Source organism: Centroberyx gerrardi, chromosome 12, assembly GCF_048128805.1.
Source record: "Centroberyx gerrardi isolate f3 chromosome 12, fCenGer3.hap1.cur.20231027, whole genome shotgun sequence".
Classification (NCBI taxonomy): Eukaryota; Metazoa; Chordata; class Actinopteri; order Beryciformes; family Berycidae; genus Centroberyx; species Centroberyx gerrardi.
In genome coordinates, this window is record NC_136008.1 from 30,454,519 (window position 1) to 30,473,841 (window position 19,323).

At 41.0% G+C, this 19,323-nt stretch overlaps 4 protein-coding genes across 6 annotated transcripts in view; 1 reads left to right on the forward strand and 3 right to left on the reverse strand.

The window, feature by feature from the left end:
- calhm6 (calcium homeostasis modulator family member 6) overlaps positions 1 to 19,323 on the reverse strand; it is a 96,673-nt gene that overhangs the window by 74,075 nt on the left and 3,275 nt on the right. Inside the window, exon 3 of one of the 2 annotated variants that reach the window (XR_013506909.1) lies at positions 17,959 to 18,977. The gene's annotated coding sequence lies outside the window, so the exon portion shown is untranslated. Of the gene's footprint in view, positions 1 to 17,553; positions 18,978 to 19,323 lie in introns of those variants that run through there. The other variant, XM_071921426.2, reaches the window with a different exon arrangement.
- Positions 372 to 7,677, forward strand: LOC139928663 (amine sulfotransferase-like). Of its 2 annotated transcripts, none has more exons than XM_078286934.1 (7): positions 372 to 629; positions 1,611 to 1,766; positions 4,654 to 4,862; positions 5,475 to 5,601; positions 5,729 to 5,823; positions 5,974 to 6,154; positions 6,812 to 7,677. In XM_078286934.1, the coding sequence occupies exons 2-7, from the start codon at positions 1,616 to 1,618 to the stop codon at positions 6,934 to 6,936; spliced, it is 888 nt and encodes a 295-aa protein (XP_078143060.1). In that variant the 5' UTR covers positions 372 to 629; positions 1,611 to 1,615; the 3' UTR covers positions 6,937 to 7,677. The 2 variants fall into 2 exon arrangements, with proteins under 2 accessions (XP_078143060.1, XP_071777392.1); XM_071921291.2 differs by having other exon boundaries at positions 372 to 614; positions 1,609 to 1,766.
- rwdd1 (RWD domain containing 1) lies at positions 7,726 to 12,963 on the reverse strand. The gene is made up of 7 exons (XM_071921305.2): positions 12,804 to 12,963; positions 11,875 to 11,940; positions 10,596 to 10,726; positions 10,070 to 10,213; positions 9,277 to 9,409; positions 9,110 to 9,172; positions 7,726 to 8,083 (listed from the first exon to the last, which is right to left on the reverse strand). The coding sequence occupies exons 1-7, from the start codon at positions 12,874 to 12,876 to the stop codon at positions 7,971 to 7,973; spliced, it is 723 nt and encodes a 240-aa protein (XP_071777406.1). The 5' UTR covers positions 12,877 to 12,963; the 3' UTR covers positions 7,726 to 7,970.
- On the reverse strand, positions 14,733 to 17,927 carry LOC139928724 (calcium homeostasis modulator protein 5-like). Its single transcript, XM_071921383.2, has 3 exons — positions 17,724 to 17,927; positions 16,289 to 16,858; positions 14,733 to 15,825 (listed from the first exon to the last, which is right to left on the reverse strand). The coding sequence occupies exons 2-3, from the start codon at positions 16,829 to 16,831 to the stop codon at positions 15,436 to 15,438; spliced, it is 933 nt and encodes a 310-aa protein (XP_071777484.1). The 5' UTR covers positions 16,832 to 16,858; positions 17,724 to 17,927; the 3' UTR covers positions 14,733 to 15,435.

Consider the following 19,323-nt stretch of genomic DNA (forward strand, 5'->3'; position numbering starts at 1 on the left):
GAGGGCTGCATGGCTGAGTCTGCTTGATGAGTTTTAGATATTAAACTCAGGCTTTAGATGCCATCAAACTATCATTTGATGGGCTTTTATCCTTCAGAGCAGGAAAATATGCAGTCTTACAGTGGTGAATTGAGTGGGTGCTTGGTGGTATTGGGGTAACTTCACTGTACATGTAAAAGATTTTTTATAACGTTGCACAAGCAGGCTTTAAGCTATTCCTGCATGTGCCTTGGTTCCACTTACAGCTCACGAGAGCATTTTTAACACTGTAGTTTGTGTCCGCGCCTCAGTTCACGCGCCGCACAAGTGATTAAATAAACCCTCGTGGACTCCCTGCTCATCTGTCATCAGTTTGTTTCCTGATGCGAGCTGGCTCCGGTGCCAACTGGGCGCTTTCTGTTCGCGCGCTGCGCTTGCTTCGCGTGCGTAAAAACGCGTGTTCGGTGCGCATCTCTTGTCTTTAACAAACGGGGAGAGGTGGGACTACGGAAGTTATTATTTATACCGCTAAAAATTGTGAACATATAAGGCATTTCCTGATGTCAGAGGCGAGGGGTTCAGATTAAAAACGGACTGTGGACGTCGTTTGTTCAGCCTCGGACTGAAGAGCGTGCAGTGCAGAGCGACAGGTAAGGACAGCGCGTGACAATGAAGGTGACAAATAGACATCGCGTTTGCTTTGACTGTTGTCTTGCAATGTTATGCAGTGTACAGCGTACTAGACTATAGCTTCATTACAATGTGCATGTTCGCTGCTGTTCATGTGGATAATTAAGGGAAGGTTTAATTGGGACTGGCACTGGTGGAAAGAGTAGCCTACTAGAATGTTCTACTCAAGTAGAAGTACTGTTACTTTGCTGATATTTTACTTTAGTAGAAGTAAAAGTCCTGGTGTAACTAAGTCAAAGTAAAACGTAGGCTAGCTCACTTAAAATGTAAGTTACTGAGTTACTTTTTAAGAAAAGAGAACGTTGTCAGCCGTGATCTTTCCCACGCAATTCTAAAACGAACGAGAGTAGAGTTCAAACTAGATTCTTTTAAATAGAAAAATTGAAAAAACTACAAAATAAAGTGCAGAAACAAAGTAAAGCAAGATTACTCTTCTCTTCTTCGCTGATTGTCAATTTACGATGGTCCAGTTTCTGATGCTTATGGAGCCTACAAACTTTGTAATGGATGTGATTTCAAATATAGTGAAGTACAAAACAGTAAAAGTAAAATAGTAAAAGTAAAATCACTGACTTTAAAAAAATACTCCAAAAAGTACAAGTACACAAAAAGCTACTCAATTACAGTAATGTGAGTAAATGTAATAGTTATTTACACCCTTGTGTATTGACACGATGGCCACACCTTGATGTAAATGAGTCCAAATTTGATCTTGTAGTACAATGGGGCCAGCAGATCGCCAAAATTGCCAGAAATATATTTGGAAGCTCTATTATCTAAAACGTCAGCTCCTTAGGCTATATCAGTGGAGCATTCAGGATCAATGTTCAAAGTTCAGCTTGGTGACGTCTAATAATTAATCTGTCATCAGTCATTGCTGTATTGACGCACTGTAACACTGTAAAACCATTGAGAAGATCTTTTGTGCTTTTTTACTTTAGTTGCCATGGACTTCACTGAGGCCAAGAGTCATGACTTGGTGCCACACAAAGGTTTCAACCTGATCAGTGGGATCCATGATCCAGATGAAGTGGACCAGATCTACAACTCGGAGATAAGAGACTCGGACGTGTTTGTGATCACATATCCAAAGTCAGGTGAGAAGAAAATAACTGCTTAGGGCGCTTTCACACCTGATAGTCCGCTTCCTTGGTTCGCACCTGATGCGAGAATGATACATTGTTTCGTTTTTCAGCTGGTTCGGTTCGCTTTCACAAAGCCAAAAATCAAACGGTCCAGATAGGGTTGCCAACCCTCCCGGATTGGCCAGGAGACTCCGGTAATTAGCGTCAGTCTCCCGGGATGAAAAAAATAAATTCCCAGAGATTTTTTGACGGCTGAAATTATAAGAATGTGTGGGTATGTTGTACGTCGGGTGCGTCGTGTGCGTCCACTGTGTCGGATGAAGGTTATTTTCATGACTTTTTGCTGGGCTGTGCTTTTTACGTATTTACTGTGTTGGTTTTCTTGGTTGTAGGTTGCATATTTAGCAACTTGCAATGTGTGATGACGGTTAACGGGACATGTACGGTGCGCATTTGGCATTGCGTAATGGTGAGAGGGACACAATTTTTGGCATTTGGCATTGCGTAATGGTGACAGCATATGGCAATTTGGCAACAAAACACGTCAGGAATGACGTAAAGTGCAAATTTCCATAGTAGATGATCCTATTTTTCTAGTTTTGTATGGTAACGTTGTGTGTGTGTGTGTGTGTTTGAGAGAGAGAGAGAGAGAGAGAGAGAGAGAGAGACAGAGAACTGATTGATGCTGTGTGTCATTGTGTGGCAATAACAATGGACATCATATTATTATTAGTTTTTTGTTTGTCTAACCGCCCCCCAATAAAAAAATATCTGGTAATTTGGCTCCGGTAATATGGTAAACATAAAACAAAACCCTCGCAACTTTTGCCTATACTATCGTGGAGACTCTAGAGGATTACGCATATGAACGCCTGTAAAGAATAAAATAATAATAAATAATTTAATAATACGGACATTTTGAGGAAGACGCTGCAATCAGACAATTTTATCACAGAATAAGGCTGGCTCTGATGAGATCCTACCACGACTTGTTTGCATTTGCCATACGAGACCAGTGAGGTAAGTTGGTCCAGTCCAAACTATAGAGCTGACGATTGCAATCATGCAAAAATCCCAAAAAGTTGATCCATGCAAACGCTAGTTTCACCAGTCATCAAAACAGGATGTGTAGATGTTTTTAACCAATAAAATTCAGATTAAATGATTCGCTTCCTGAGATTGGTTCGAATGGTGTTCTCACTAGAAATGAACCGCTCCACAGTTCACTTGGAAGCGGCCTGAGACCAGCTCTTCGAGGTGGACCAGAGAGCGGTTATTTGGTCCGCACCAGGGTTCGATTAGGGTGTTCACACCACCCCAAACGATCCGAACCAAGGGGGTAAACGCTCCGGGGTTCGATTCAACCGGACTAAACAAGGCTGGTGGCACCCTTAAAGAGTCATATTTTTACCAGAGTGTGTGTCATGTTGTGTAGTGTAGTAATACTAATAATAATAATTGATTACATTTCTATAGCGCTTCTTCCAACTACTCAAAGCGCTTCACATATGGGGGGGGGTTGCCACACTTTTTACTCATTGGTGTATTTCTCAGCAGTACTTTATTACTGAGATACAATATACTGTATGTATTATATTATATATTTTTCTCGCTAGATTAAGGTCTTCTCTAAAAAAAAATAGAATTTTTACATTTTTAATAATTTACTGGAAGCAAAAGTTATTACTGATGAAATACCATGACAACTTACCCCACATCAGGGCATGTTGTCACACATGACGGGCATGTTGCCACATAGACAAGTGTGCTGTGTTGGTGCACTCAATTCCATTTCCTCTCAAGTATATATATTATAACATGAAAAACACACATTTGTATTGAAAACAACATACTTAATCTCAGAAATCGACACCCACCACACACCAGGTAAAATAACTTCTCCATCACCCATCCTGGGATGCACAGACAAACAAATTGTGATACAATTTCTAACAGTATGATATATGAATGTACATATAATATATACACTTATTTGATGTTTTATTATGTAACAAAAAAATTAAAACAAATTTGGACAGTTATGACAACATACCCCGAAATCAATGTGACAACATGCCCCAACCAGACAGTCCTGACAAAGGTCCCTTCCATAAGCACAGCTTGACTAAACCATTCAAATTTATTCTCAGCCAGGTTATAGCTGATCCTTGCTTTTATGTGCCACAATTTATAATTATTTTGATTCCTTTATAACAAAAAAAATGAGGAGAAAAAAACATGATTCAAGATTTCCATTATTTAGTTTCAGGTATCAAAATATTGTTCTTATGTTAGAGTGTTTCAACATAGGTAACCTCTTATTAACAGAGTAAACATTTACGTAATTGGGCCTTTGGCTCTAAAATATTTCAGAAATAAAGCCACTGAGACAACTTACCCATGTGACAACTAGCCCCGCTCTCCCCTAGTGTGTGTGAAATCCTGAAAGCCCTGCCTGCATCCATACATAGAAAGCTGTTGTCTCCGTCTTTCTCAGCGGGAAACTAAACACCAAACTGCAATGTAACCTCCGAGATCAGATAGACCGTACTCCCATGTCCAATACGCAGCACTGGGAGGAAAGTTAAGGACAATGTGATTTTTGGAGCTCGCAGCATAGAGGAAGGAACAAGTCTGATTAGCATGATCAACATTTCCAGATGAATGACCCCGTCTTTTGTGTGTCGCAAATGGTTTTCAGCGGAGAAAAGGGTATCAAATGATCAGCGAGACTGTGTCTATTGTGAAAACTGGATAACACTCAAAAAGAATTCGGGACAAAGGGCCACATGGAGGAGAGCCATACCGATACAGAAAGATGACCTAATTGCTGCCGCTGTACAATGACATGAGTCCAGCAGATGGGAATGAGGCGGGTGCTTAATGCTCTTATTGACAGGGACTATCTGGATGCAGCAGATCCTCCGGCTCCTAGAGGCCAAAGGAGACATCCAAGCCACCAAAGATGAGCTGAACAGCGTGCAGGTCCCCTGGATCGAGCTCATTGGCAACGGAAAGGCGTTCGTCACGGCCCCCTCGCCCAGGCTGCGGGTCGCCCATCTGCAGTACCACTTCATGCCCCTTGCTCTCAGTCAGAAGAAGGGCAAGGTCAGTTCTCTGCCTGAGTGTACTTTGCTCAACTTTACATACCTTGAGTGGTAACATCCATGCTACAGCTCAAAGTTCACTGGTCATTTAAAGCTACAATATGCAACTTTTCTCCTCGAGACGGGAAGTGTCTTGTTGGTTCTGTAAAGCCTCCACAGGCTTTGAAGAAGCAGACGGAGAACGCAGCCAATCTGACGCTGATGTTCACTGTGTTTCTGAACATTTAGCTTTGCTGTTCTTTCTTTTCTTCCTGCTTTCCTTCGTTGTTGTTGCTGTTGTTGCTGTGACTTCCTGCTCTGTGGCTGCTAGCCTCACCTTGATAGCCACAAGAAACCCACTGCTGCCCACGCCCATACAACACACCCACAGCAAATGGTACACCACAAAATGTCCCCAACATCATTAATAAGCCAATTTCAGGCAAACAGTGGGATTTAGGCATGAACACACTGGGTCACAGACACGCACTGATCATGTATAATATATCCTATTTACTTTTATTGTGAATAAAGTTGCATATTGTACGTTTTTAAATCAAAAATGACGATTACAAGATCACTGTATGTAGTTGTGAACAGTGCAATATCAACACCCAAACTCTACTTCTTGAAGGTGATCTATGTGGCAAGAAATCCCAAGGATGTTCTTGTGTCTTATTTCCACTTCCACAAAGTTGCAACTATGCTGGAGACGCCGAAGGATTTCAACGACTTCTTTGAAAAATTCATGAAAGGAGGCGGTAAGAGCAACTCTAGTACATGGCACACGGCATCATCTCTCTACACATAGCTTTACTCGTGGCACTCGTGTAGCAATGCAGTTCATGATGAGTGTCTGTGGTGATGACATCTTGTTGTTTATTTCAGTGTATGGGAACTGCTGGTTTGATCACATAAAGACTTGGTACTCTCACAAGGACGATATGAACATCCTGTTCATCACCTACGAAGAAATGATTCAAGTAGGAACTCAGATCATTTCAATCTGTGCATCTCCACAGGCCGTCATATCACGCTGTTTATGTAAAGAAGTATCTGAAATTCTGTTAAAATGTCAATCTAATTTGTATGTAGAAAATAATCTGATGTTTTCCTATTGTGTTTCCGTTCAGGACTTGCAGTCAGTAGTGGAGAGGATCTCCTTGTTCCTGGACAAGGACCTGACTGATGAGCAGCTAGCCAACGTGGTGAAGCACAGCACCTTCAGGAACATGAAGAAGATCCCTCAGGCCAACTACGAGCTCGTCCCAGAGGACCTGCTGGACCACCACAAGGGATCGTTCATGAGGAAAGGTAAAGTAATGCGTCTCAACTTGGCTCTATATTTACATTTATAAAAGCTTAACACTTTAACACTTAAAAAAAAACAGCTATTGGTACCTTCCATTCCTGGGCCCATTTTGTCGTTTGGTGTATTTTTCTCATCTTATTTCCAGCAGCTACAATGGAGTTTGATAGCAGAAAATATTTCAGCGATCTAAAACATCAGCAGTAAACGTCAGGTTTTGGTGTCAGTCCCTCAGAATCAAAGAGCGAGGGCTTCTTTCTAGAGCCGCCATTTTGCACCGCCGTTCAACAATCATACAGGGAGAAATCCATCGTAGAAGAGGAGAGAGACCAATTTCTCCACAGACAGCAGCCTCAATGGACCAGAATGTAATGCAGCCACATGACATGTTGTGTTTTGAGTACAGGGTATGGCCTAGCTAGCTGCTCATGCATCCACCTTTGATTGAAAGCAACAAGTTCACACCTCTTCTGTGGAGGTTGTCAGCTCGAAAGGCATTCTGGGAAAATCATCAACTGAAGTAGAAGTAGACGATGCAGGTTGAGGGAAAGTGGCAACACCAAAAAACTAATTTACATTTCATCACAAAATAACTCCTGGAATGCATTGCCCATCACAGATTGATGATATCTAACAGATTTTTCCTTTCCCTTGATTACTAGGCACCATCGGTGACTGGAAGAACCATTTCACTGTTGCTCAGAATGAGAGGTTTGACCAGGTCTTCCAGAAGGAGATGAAGGACTTTCCTCTGTCATTTATCTGGGACATCAATGACATTGTGTGATCAGCCATCAGTCCCATGATGAGGACAGAAACCTGTATTGTTCATGGTTACAGCTTCATGGATGCTACATGGAAAAAAAAAGTCCTGTTTGTTTTTCTTCTGAACTTCTCTTTTCTACTGCTCTACTCAACTGAACCATTATGGCTGCTAAATATGTAGGAGTCTATAGAGATGATAAATCAGAGCTAAGGTTAAAGTGAGTTGCTAAAATTGAAAGTACAATGTATTTGACTGAAAGTGCGCTTTATCTTAGTATTTACACAGAGTACAGCACCGTCATTGTTTATCTAAAATTTGACAAATTGAATCTCAACTCTATGAAAATGTAATCTGATTTTGTTGTTTTGTTTTTAATGTTAAGCAACATTTATTAACACTAACTTTTTATAATGCGTCTGTTATACACACAGTAAAAATTGCTTGGATAATATTCATTTGGAATATGTTCTGGTGAAACCATGAAGTCTTCGTTGTTTGGGAGTGATTATGTTTTAGTGGAACAGAGTTTTTACAGTAATTTGAATTTAGAAGGACAAGGCACATAGTCTTAAAGTGAGCCAATTTAGCATCTAAAACTACAGTGAGATCAAATGTTAAAAAAGAAAGACTTCGGTTAACAAATTAGAACTCATTATTAGTAGTAGCCACACAATGATTGATGAACAGAGCGCAGTATGGCATCATGTTAGTTAGATAATTCACTGTTGCCCTCTGTTGGCCAAATAAAGTTTCTGCAACTGACAGCGATTTCATGTCCTGCACCGCATCAAATCAGCAATAGAGCCATGATGAACATAAATCTGTAGTATTTAATTGCATTGGGGTAGAAATGAATAACCATGGGTGTATACATTCCCTTAGACTGTGTTTTATGAAGATTCACACCCCAACCACTGTTTTAGAGTCTTTAAAAAATAAAGGCGGCGGTTGGTTTTTCTTCCGTGCGGACCGGTCCGGTGGTCATGTTCCGATCCAGAGGCGGGCGGGTATCGTCCCGTCCTGTCCTCGGCGGGCCCTCTGTCCTGCTCCCGGTTTTAGTCCTCGTCACTGCCCATCTCTAAAGGGTCAAAGTCTGGATCGTCCTCGTCCAAGTCCAGGTCGTCGATGTCCTGGAACAGCGACTCGTCCACTTCAACGTTGTTTCCAGCTGCAGGGGGAACAGCGGGTTTCTGTTAGAATCAAATCTGGGCTCGAGACAAATAGTTTTTCCCCCGAATAGATCCATTCTGAACAGTTTACAAGGGTTCTGCTTTTGTGTTCTGGCCACAAAATATTGTTCCTTAACCAGTTAGGAACAAAATAAAGTTTTGGTTAAGGTGTTCCTGGGTGTTCCTAAAGATTCATCTCATGCAGTTAAAATTAAGCCTGTATCTGCATTACATAGGCCACATAGAATGGTCAGGATTTATGCACAAAACAGATAGTACCCTATTCATATCTGGATAGCAAAAATTGCATAGAACTTTAATCATTTAGATCCCTGTTAAGCAGGAATAAAATGCAGATGAGACAAATTCAGGACTGATCAGACTACCAGTTGTTCTTGTTTTTTAAACCTCAAATGATTCTCTATTGTTTAGTCAAGTGCCAATTATAAACAATCGTGTATTATAGGCCTACTGTTACGCTCAAGCTGACAAGGCAGTATCATTAGTGATTAAGCCTGGCAGGCCTTAATAAGAATGGTAATGGTAATTTGCTTTATGTCAAAATAGTATTTACAATTGATACATATGTTCCATAATATGTTCGAACTGAGATAAATGAGTGTGTGTGAGCCCTGAACTGAATTTGAGGCATATAACATCTCCTAGCATTGATAATTGATTATGGAAAATTTGCAAATTTTGTGTTAGGATTTAAGTGAAAGACTTCTTGAGAGAAGTCTGAATATTTCACATTTCATCTCTCCCATGACAAAATTCCCCAAGCAATATTGGACCATTTCATATGGGGGGAAAAAAAGTGGTATTAATATTATAGTATTTTTAGATTTCCAAGTAACTTTTCTTCCAGAATGCTATAACAAATTAGATTTACATTCCTGTAAAAAAATGGGTTCTTTTTTTTTTTTCACTTTTTGAACCGAAAACATTAATAATAATTCCAGCAGATCAACACCGTACACTTCCAACCTCCACACAGAGACACAGACACACGGAGAGAACTTTACCGTCTTCAAGGAACTGAATGTCCGACGTGTCGAGGTTGTGGTCCGTCTCAAACAGCTGTTTGCCTGGTAGAAAAAGAGGTTTTCCTTCAGTTCGAACGTTCCGCAGTCAACTTCGCCAGCTCTTAAGAGAACGTCACCCACCCCCCCGCCCGAGTCAGGAGGCTTACCGGTGAGTTTGGTTTTTCCCGCCTGCTCCTCCTCTTTCTGTCTTTTCCTCCTTATCTCGGCCATGTCCAGCTCAAACGTGGCTTTCCATGCCAAGAAGTTTTCAATGGTGACCACTGTGCCTTGGAAAGCCACCTGTCACACACACACAAATTTGTATTAATGTACTTGTGAGGACCTTCATTGACTATATTCATTCCCTAACCCCTAAACCAACCTAAACGTAATCCTAACCCTAAACTAGCCCCTTAAAAAAGGCATATTATGCAGGATTTTACAGTTTAAAATAACAATAAAGTGACCACACTTCATTTTTAAGTGACCAATCATGGGTAGTGACCACTACCCATGATTGGTAAAATGAGCGGTTATTTTATTTTTTTTAATCATCTAGCCCTATATATGTTTGATTATGCAATGCACAAACAGAAACTTGAAAGTCTGTTTAAAAGCTGTTTTATGTCCTTACCATTCACTATGGACGCTGCCATGTTATTTACGTCTATGGACGTCACAGAGCTACATGTCGGGGAAGGCGGCGCTCACAGAAGAGTCCCAAATTTCTGACTAGGAATTACGAGTTAGAGGGCCGTTCAATTGGATTATTCCTATTCGGAAGTAGGAAGTTCCCCAGTTGTTCTTGAATGCACCTCTGACCCCTCTCATTAACAAGCTGTTAATGGTACATATGAGAACAGCTGGTTCCTACCTATTCCATACAGAAAGAATGTTCAGATATACAGTAGACCGCTAACCCTAGGATGACAGTAAGACGATAGTTTTCCTGTTCATTACCTTCTCAGCTTCCTCCGCCTCCTTCTCTTTCCGCCGTTTCTCTTCTTCTCGTCTGTTTTTGATCTGGTCGACGATTTCGTTCAGTTTCTCCTGAACGGCCGTCACGAGGGTGAAAATCATCACCATGCCCAGGTTCTCTTCTGCCTGCAGTGCAACCGGATACACACATTGTGCAAGTTGAATACATCAGCAACAGACAGATTGTAGGGTTAGATGGGGCCGATATTGGCCATTTATTAAAAAAATCACATATCAGCCACTGTGGTCCACATCTAATATGATGCAGGTTGATTGATTACATATTTATTGTACAATTGATCGGTACTACACGGTGTCTGGGAACTTTTTTGTCTGATAATGATCAAATTGACAGATACTGAATATCGGCACAGAATATGGGATATTGGCAGCTTCAATCCAAAAAATATCTGTCTTCAAAAGAGGGCAGAGAATAGAAGATAGAGACTGGGGATCCAATTTTCGGTGTACTGACAAAGAAAATCACATACAGTCCAGAGGGACAGACCTGTTGCTGCAGTAAGGTGAGGATGTCCCCTGAGTCGGCGTCCTCCAGATTCTCCTGGGAGTAGATCTCCCACAGCGGAGGCTCGTCCGGGTATTTCTCCACATAGGTGAACTTTAGCGTCGCTTCCACCACTGGGTGAAGAAAACAGAAGAGGCTGCAAACTTGCAACTTGTGCCGAGCAAAAAGATCTAATCCCGAGGTCCTTGACGTCAGACAGCTAATACTATCACAACCGGCTATATTCCAATTCACCAACACTGGCATTTGTAGCAGGGACGATGTGCTTATCTCACGATATGATTTGATACGCGTTGTGGGGTTCACAATTCAGTACAAACACGATACAATGTAAATAAAAGTTTATATACAAAGAATTGTTTATTTCTAAGCCACAAATCTTTGAAGCAATCGCATTGGCTTGCTACAATCAGGGTTCCCACACCTTCTTAAACATCAAATTCAAGGACTTTTCAAGGACTTTCCAGGCCCAATTCCCTCAAATTCAAGGACCCAACACGGCATAGTTTGAGACACGGATCAAGGTTAATTACTGTTACAACACTGAGAATTTTTATAATGAGAACTAGCAGGCTTTACAGAAGCTCACAGACAACAATTAAAAAGAGAGAGGCTTGAATGTGTGAACACTTCTCAACAACTTCTCTAAATTCAAGCACTTTCAATGACCCATGTCTATTTATGTCTATTTTTAAAAACATTCAAGGCCTTGATTTTTTTTTCTCAAATTCACAAACTTTCAAGGATTTCAAGGACCCGTGGGGACCTTGTACAATGTAAACAACAATTTCAAAATGTCATTACAAAGTGCAAATAATATCATTTGGATGGAGAGCTTGTGAAATTGTGATGGTCAAGCGTGTCATCTGTGATTACTACAGCAGAATAAAATGGAGCTGATATCACGATTCATTTTTCTGCCCCACGATACACATCGTCACATTTTTGTATCGCGATACATTAAATTTCAATATATTGTCTCATCCCTAATTTGTAGGGTGTTTAAATGTACAGCATACATAATCCCAAATAACTCATGGGTTTATCCGTCATGTTGCTCGACTCACACCCAACACAGATTTAATTTTCTTTTATCCATCTGGTTTGCTACAGGAAGGAACTGCTGACTTGATCAACACAACTACAGACTCCTTAAAAATCAATGACAAATTTCATTATGAACAAATGGAGATTGAGGGCAATTTGCTGCCAGTATGCAGTGGGTATGATTTGCAATTGCACTCTAGTTTGATACACTTACTTTCATCGTTTTCTCCTGCATCTGATGTTACAGTGATAGTGAAGCTGGTGGGCTCCTCTGAGAGCACTGGGGGAAAAAACACAAATATGGCTTAGTAACATGATCTAACGTTAGATGTCTAGGTATTGGATAAATAGGCTTTAACAATTCACAATATCCTATGCCAATTAATAGAGGTCATGGCATAGTGCAAGTTCCCTGGGTTTGGGGATTGTAGCCCTGACGTGTCGTACTTTATTATGTGGAGACAACGTCAAACTCCTTTAAAATTTTCTGTCAGTTTACTGCTGTCATGTTAACCATTAAAGGCACATCCTTTGCAGACGATTACTTAAAACCTTAATCGAAGCTTTAGGGTCTTCTGGTAAATTCGGCATACAAGTCACCCAACAAGCAGCACTTTATTCCAACAAAATCTCACACTTTAGAATTAGCTCCCACTCGCCCTCGGCGTTGGATTTTTGGTGTAATAAGATTGTGGGAATAACAAGATAGCCAATTCTAAAAGTTGAAATGTTACTGAAATAATTCTGCTTAGTGTATTGCATGTATGCCGAATTGAAGTCATCCCGATGATTCCTAAAATGTCTAACTTTATGTTCTAATATGTGTATAGTTGGAGGAAGGCAAATATAAGGAAGGCAACATTAAGTTGACATTTTGAATCTAACGTTACCGTTCTCCCCATATAAGAGAACGGAACGTATCGAGGCTAGTTAAACAGCTGACTACACAAACTGATGCTGTTTGGTAGATATTGATTTAGCATGAATAACGTTACACCAGCAAATCTATAGCTGCCTGACCAAGCAGACAGATGAGCTTGATGCTGGAGTTATCTTTGCTAAAAATGAGTTAGCCAGTCAGCTAACATTAGCCAGCCAGCTAACCGGTTTTCAAGTTTCTGTTTAAATGTATCAAATTCTGACCTGTGAAAGAGTCTGGGTAGATAGACTCTATAGCCTCCAGCTCGTTTCTTTGCTCTTCGGCGTAGTCTGTCATTTTGTTGTAGGTTCCAATTATCTGGAGGTTAGTAAAATCATCCCCGCTAATGCTAACACACTGGACGTGCTGCGTGTTCCAGTGGCCCACCGGTGATCGATTATATCGTCAATGTGATTTTAGGTCTGATCAAATACATATTTTAATTTATTGATTCGGCGTAGCTACCACATTATGAAGTCCAGTGTGATTTTACATATTCAAATAGAATCACATTTTGCACTATAATTGTAGATCTTATTCATGTATTTGTTTATTCGGCAACATCAGAGACAGCGTTACTTTTCTGAAATCCATTATTTGGTTCTGGAAGAATACTAGCACTGGTGCCTTCAAGTACTGTCGGAATCGGTCGGAATATTGTTGAACTTCAGCGCACATGAACAGCCCACCAAAGTGGTCTAAATGGATTAACATTAACCTCACTTTTGTACTATGCCAACTTGTTTATATAAGTCCACAATTGTAAAAATATATTTTCCCATGTGCATTGGCGTCAATTGGCTATAGGCTATAATTCAATTCAATGTATTTTTTTTTTTTAATCATTAAAATTGAGAGCAAAGATGAAGCAAAAATGGCCCGTGATCCATTTTGAAGCCAAAAAACAACATATCTGAGCTGATAGTTTGATTACCTACATATAATAATTTATAAGATTGACCAAATAATATCTGGTCAGTCATTAATCTAACTTTTCTTGTGGCTAATGATATTAAATGCATAGCTTAGTGTTAACTGAATTGACACCCCCACCAAGATGCCGTTCTTACCTTGTTGGGGTGATTGTTACAGATTTCAATTGATGTTGATGTCGAAAATATCCTACTGACAAATGTAACAAAGTGTTAAATACGATTCAGAAAGTCATGATTTTCCATGATACCTGAGTTAGCAGGATATAGTGTTTTAAGCATAGGCTAAATGCTCTGAAGACAACTAATGGTTAAAGTGATGCAACCTTTGGCTAATAAGTAAAACATAAATATCATGCCTGATGCGCATTTTCTCCTCTTCAGCCTGTCACTGCCCTGTGCCATACTAGATCAACAGTCACTAAAAATCTACTTTTGTGACCGGGTCCGTCATTGCGATATGATCTTTCAAAGGTCGGAGCCCATGAGGAGCACTTGAAGCCAGCATTATGGGCATTGTGATGGTAATGTGACAGAAACAGAAAGCATAGACGGCATGGACGATGTGTGAACACATGCGAATAAACATTAATTATCAGCTAATAAAATAATTAAAACAATTACATGCCTAATAGAAGTTCTCTCCTCTTAATTCTACGATACAAAATAGCTCTGTGCTGCTTGATGTAAAAAATAAAACAGCCACAGAAAATATTGTAACATTTTAAATTGCCCATTTTGTTATTTTCAACTAACAGCTCCAACCTGTGTGTCTTAATTAACCGAAAACTTTGGAAGTCAGAAGTAGGAGGAGCTCACAAGGAGAATTTGAGGGCAGCATACAGTAGGCCTTGCCACCTGACACTAGTATCATACACTATTAAAGGGACATTGACAATATTTCCAGTCCAAATAATATGACACCAATAATGCGTTCAGTTCATAAAAGTTCATTCAAGTGCTGCCAGGTAAGCACCTAGCAAGCCTTGTTTTGGTTTTGACTTGTTCTGCAGTGAACAGCTCATTACTGGAGCTGCTATCTTGTTTTGTCACTTGGAGAAAATCCTGACCAATCAAAAAATGAATGAATTTTCAAAAATCCCTCCAACAGCAGCGGAACACGTCAATGAGATATTGTTTCATGGTCACATGAGACCAAAGGCCTAGACAAGGCGTGACACAAGTTAATTGAAGTGAGCGTTTAAAAAAAGACCAGTTACATGCATGTCTGGGCAACAACCTTGTGTGCCTTTGCCTTTAATTCAGAGTGGAATGCTGCAGGACTGCACATCTCTCAGGAATGGACCTAGACATCACGCTTCTTGAGCCAGGATAGACTATAGGCCTATACCTATATACCTATAGGGGGTATGTCAACAGGACCTATTCAGAGTTGTTTGTACAGGTATAACAAGGCATGTTTAAGACAGTTGCACAGCTTCAATTATAAGAGATAATATAGGCTATAAATTCCCACTTTTTTACACAAAAGACAAAGGACACTTGATGAAGTTTACTTTTTGCATTTCATACACTGTCAGTTTTCAGATTAACAAGCAATGTCAGTAATGGAAGCCCTCAAATACATGCACTGTTACAGAGAGGTAGAGGGAATTTGTGTATATAAAATAGTGGCCACGCCCTTTATTTACATAATGTGCTTAGAGATAGTTGCATTTTTGTGCCGTTGCTCATCCGCAATTCAACCACATTCTTCAGCAATAACATACTGAAAGGGCAGCTTTGTCGCTTGGGAGGCAGATTGGGGCAGCTTCTCCTGAGTCAAACTTACACACACACAATAGGCATATAGTGCAGTAACATAGTGGAGGAGTGTGTAACAGCCTCACCACTGAGTTTTCCTTGATTGTCTCCATATTGTCCACCAGTAAAATGCCTGAGAAGATTGCGTCCTCCTCCTCCTCTAGCTCATCTCTATGCCATGCTCCAAGTCCATGACGGGTCTCTTCTCCGGGCTGAAGTCCCTGTCTGCCCTCTCCACATACCGCTGTAGGGTGCTGTAGTATTGCTCACTCCTGGAGAAGGTATAGAGGGCAGAGATCTGCTCCCACGCTTTGTGGTTGGGGAACGGGAACGGATCGGGGTCCTTGTTCTCAAAGAAGCTGTGGAGGTTTCTCTCTGCCAGCTTGGTGGCATAATCCAGGGCGAAGGTGTCGAAGCGCTCCTTCTCCTTCTCCACATACCGCTTCCAGAAGGTGAGCTGCAGGTAGCTCACCTTAGAGCGGCAGTTTGTGTAGCAGGTGCCGAGGAGGCCGACAGTGGCCGCTATGATGATGATACACCAGCCCAGGATCTGCAGGTGCACAGACATGAGAGAGATATGAACTGATGCTCGCATAACACCCTGAAACCCTACTAGGGATCACATATTACTCATATCACTTGTTCATAAAGAGTTGTACTTATTAGAAAACTCTAGTTTGAATTGACCCTGCACTATAGGGTCCGACTGAAGGAGAAGAAATAGGAATCATATTCATGTATATTTGTGTGGAATCTGAACCAAATGTCTCATTAGAATCAGTTCAGGTTAAGGGCATTCCATAGACAACAAGTGTTGGATCGATCAATTCTACAATATCAAACTGCATCATATCCATCATATCAGAGGCGGACGACACTGACTGGCCCAATATTTGCCCCATATATCAGCCGATATTTAACCCTATTAGAAAACTTAATTGACCCTGCACCTTTTGTTAGTCTTATTCTTGTGATCAAAGGATGTCACACAGATCCAGTTGAGCATCTCTCACCTGTGACTGCGCCCTGAACATCAACAGCAGCTCCATACGCTCATCGCTGGACAGCTTGGACCTGTCGCAAGGCACCCGGGCCAGCTCCTGCCGGCAGTCCGCCGTCTTGTTTTTGCAGAATAGATCCACCACCAAGTTATCGTTGAGACCGCTGACAGCGCACTCGTAGAAGGTCCCATTGAGCAGGGCCACGCATAGCCACATTATAGGGGCTACGCAGGCGCCAGAGAGGATGTTCACAAACACTCTGAGGCAGTTCAAGCAGTTCCCCCGGGGGCAAAGCTTCATCGGGTTCAGGCAGCAGCCGGTGTAGAGTCTCCACAACCTGGAGCTGAAGAACAAACCCAGAACCAGCAGGACCGTGGCCGGGCCCAGCAGGAACGTGAGCCCGTAGGCAAAGTTCTGGCTGCGGTTGCAGGGGCACTGGAAGGAGACCATGGAGAAGACTCGCTCCCCGCCGATAGTCAGAAGTGCCATGAAGCTGTAGCCGATGGTGGCCTTCTGGTTCATGAAGAAGCGCAGGACAGTCTGGAAGTTATCCATGGTGGCGAGAAGGAGGTTTCAGACACGCTCCACGTAAAATGAACACAACAAAAGCAAAGTGAATGAAAAGGGGAAAGAGTGAAAGGAGGAAAAAAGTTGGTTCCAGTCTGTATGCTCTGCAGTCACTCCCTGCGCTGTGTCCTTTCTGAAGACAAAACACATCTGCCGAGCCTCTGAGAGCCCCTCCCTTTGGCTCTTTCTCTCTCCTCCTTCCCTCCAGACTCCTCCCTCTCCGTCCCACCCGTTCCCTATTTTTCACTGCCTTCACTCCTTCTCCAAACGACTTCCCTGACTGCACTGTCAGAAAAAGGGAAGGTACGGCCCCAGTAACAAAACAGTTACAACGGTGTTCGCTCCACTTCCCTTTCTCTGTTCCCTTCAGCTTTTACATCCTTCTCCATATGTTTCCTTCCCTGCCCCTGTCTGTTGGTAAGGCAGTACTGTGACTAGCTGGCTGAAATCCTGCTCATCTGGTTTTCATGACTGAAGTCTGTCCTTTGAGAGTGATGTAATGGGACATGCAGCCTGAGGCAAATACATACTGGTCACAAAAACAAAGGACTTACATGTATACTGTAAGTGCTTGAAGCGTTAGACTATCCATTAATTCTTACGTGAAGTATCTATTCAATTCTATGAAAGGAGATTTTTTTCTCTCTTCATCAACACACACACACACATACACACTCACGCGTACAATAAACAAGACTGCAACTCCATGCTGTATGTCAGTAACACGTTTTAAATGGAATTCAACAAGTTCTTTGCAGTTTCACTTCTTTGCAGTTTCTCTCATGCACTGACAAACACGCAAAGGGCAAAGAAAAAAATATTGCATAAGAATCACTGAAATTAATCATTTCATATTGGAAATTTTCCATAAAGCACATACCATTGTTGCAGAGAAAGGAAGAGACAAGTCAGTGTCAGCGATGCATCTCAGCAGCAGAAACTGAGGTAGAGAAGTGATCACTTCCTCCTCATGGTTTTTCTACTCCATTCCCACAGGACAGCCTGACTACTCAGCCTAAAAGCCTTTGAGTGCATTGTACAGCAGGCTTTTAAAGGTGAAACACCAATTACACACATAGAATACTTCATGATCTACTACTGCTGAAGCTAACAACATCACTAAACTCACATTAATTATCACTTTGGTTAAATTTATTCTCACAGCCTTAAGAGTGTCGATTGAACCAGAAAAATATAGCAAAAAGCACATATCACGCATTTGTAAAGGAAATATATTCATTTGAACAACGATGTCAGTCATAACTATGCAGTCTGCCAGCAGACCAGTGCACAGGAAGTTGTTTTTTTCTTTCTTACCATGGTCTGAGTCACATTTCCTGTTCAAAACCATATAAGCAGGTAAACAAGTCACATACATAAAGGTCACATTAAATGTTTTCTGGCATTTTAGGTTATGAAATGTTGGATGGAATCAAGCATTTTTGATTGTATCATATAGTATTTTCTTTATAAGATCAGCTGCACAATGTTCTATCAAATGAAAAAGCTATGACTGCATTACTGTGATTGTGGTGATGATGATGATGATGATGACGATGATGATGATGATGATGATGATAAATCAAATAATCTCACATTTTGTCCATATAAAAGTAAGTAAAAAAAAGTTTTTAAAAAAGTACAAAAAAATTTTTAAAAAAAGGTTTTCAGAATTCATGAGTCTTGGAGCGGTTATGTGGTTATGCTGATTACTGAATGGGATTAGTTGTTCACAGTACGATAGTAAAATCCCTGACAAAAACCATAATGGGAGCACCAATACAGTGGCTATCTGTTTCATTTTAAAGTAGCACCAGGCAAGATTATGTAAAAATCCAGTTGTTTTATCAGCCTAAATCACAAAGTGGGGCTGTAAAAGAGGAGAGCGTCCTATCTCCACTAATTGAGACTCTGTAGATTCACCCTGTTTGTCCAAATGAAAATCTGATGTCAGTATGGTCACTGGTGGGAAATCTTCTCCACACAGGAAGAGACGAATCCAAACTTGAGGAGTGAAATTCAAAGTCTCCTAAACAGCAGTGAGCGCTCCGTCCGGTGAAAGCTGGACTCACCAACATTAGATCTGTTTCCTCTCTCGTCCCTTTGGTTTTCTTTAGTATAAAGCGTCACCGACCTTTAAATGAATTAATTTACAAACACATAATTGAACAATTGAATGAAAAAATAAAATGTAGAAAGAAAATAAAATTTCACCTCAGGTTTTACTACTTTGGTGAGGGAGTAACCTCCAGTAGCTACCAACATTAACTGGCTGATTTCCAATATTTAAAGGGAAAGTTCACCCAAAACTGAAAATTTGGCCATGATCTACTCACCGCTAGCAAACTTGCTGTGTGTTATGTGTTGCCACTGACATGAGGGTGAGTAGATAATGACTAAATTTTCAGTTTTGGGTGAACTAGTCTTTTAATAAAAGGCCAATATCGACCCGATACATTGGTAAACCTGTATATCGGTCT

Bases quoted from the DNA above. Each gene is read 5' to 3' on its own strand.
- rwdd1 (XM_071921305.2), bottom strand. From the start codon at position 12,876: ATGACAGACTACGCCGAAGAGCAAAGAAACGAGCTGGAGGCTATAGAG. The intron at 10,727-11,874 runs GTAAGTGTATCA...TTCTTCACCCAG, and splicing joins TGCAGGAGAAAACGATGAAA to TGGTGGAAGCGACGCTAAAG. The intron at 9,173-9,276 runs GTAAGCCTCCTG...TTTTTCTACCAG, and splicing joins GGGAAAAACCAAACTCACCG to GCAAACAGCTGTTTGAGACG.
- LOC139928724 (XM_071921383.2), bottom strand. From the start codon at position 16,831: ATGGATAACTTCCAGACTGTCCTGCGCTTCTTCATGAACCAGAAGGCC. The intron at 15,826-16,288 runs GTGAGAGATGCT...GTGCACCTGCAG, and splicing joins TGTTCAGGGCGCAGTCACAG to ATCCTGGGCTGGTGTATCAT.
- LOC139928663 (XM_078286934.1), top strand. From the start codon at position 1,616: ATGGACTTCACTGAGGCCAAGAGTCATGACTTGGTGCCACACAAAGGT. The intron at 1,767-4,653 runs GTGAGAAGAAAA...TCTTATTGACAG, and splicing joins GATCACATATCCAAAGTCAG to GGACTATCTGGATGCAGCAG. The intron at 4,863-5,474 runs GTCAGTTCTCTG...TACTTCTTGAAG, and splicing joins TCAGTCAGAAGAAGGGCAAG to GTGATCTATGTGGCAAGAAA.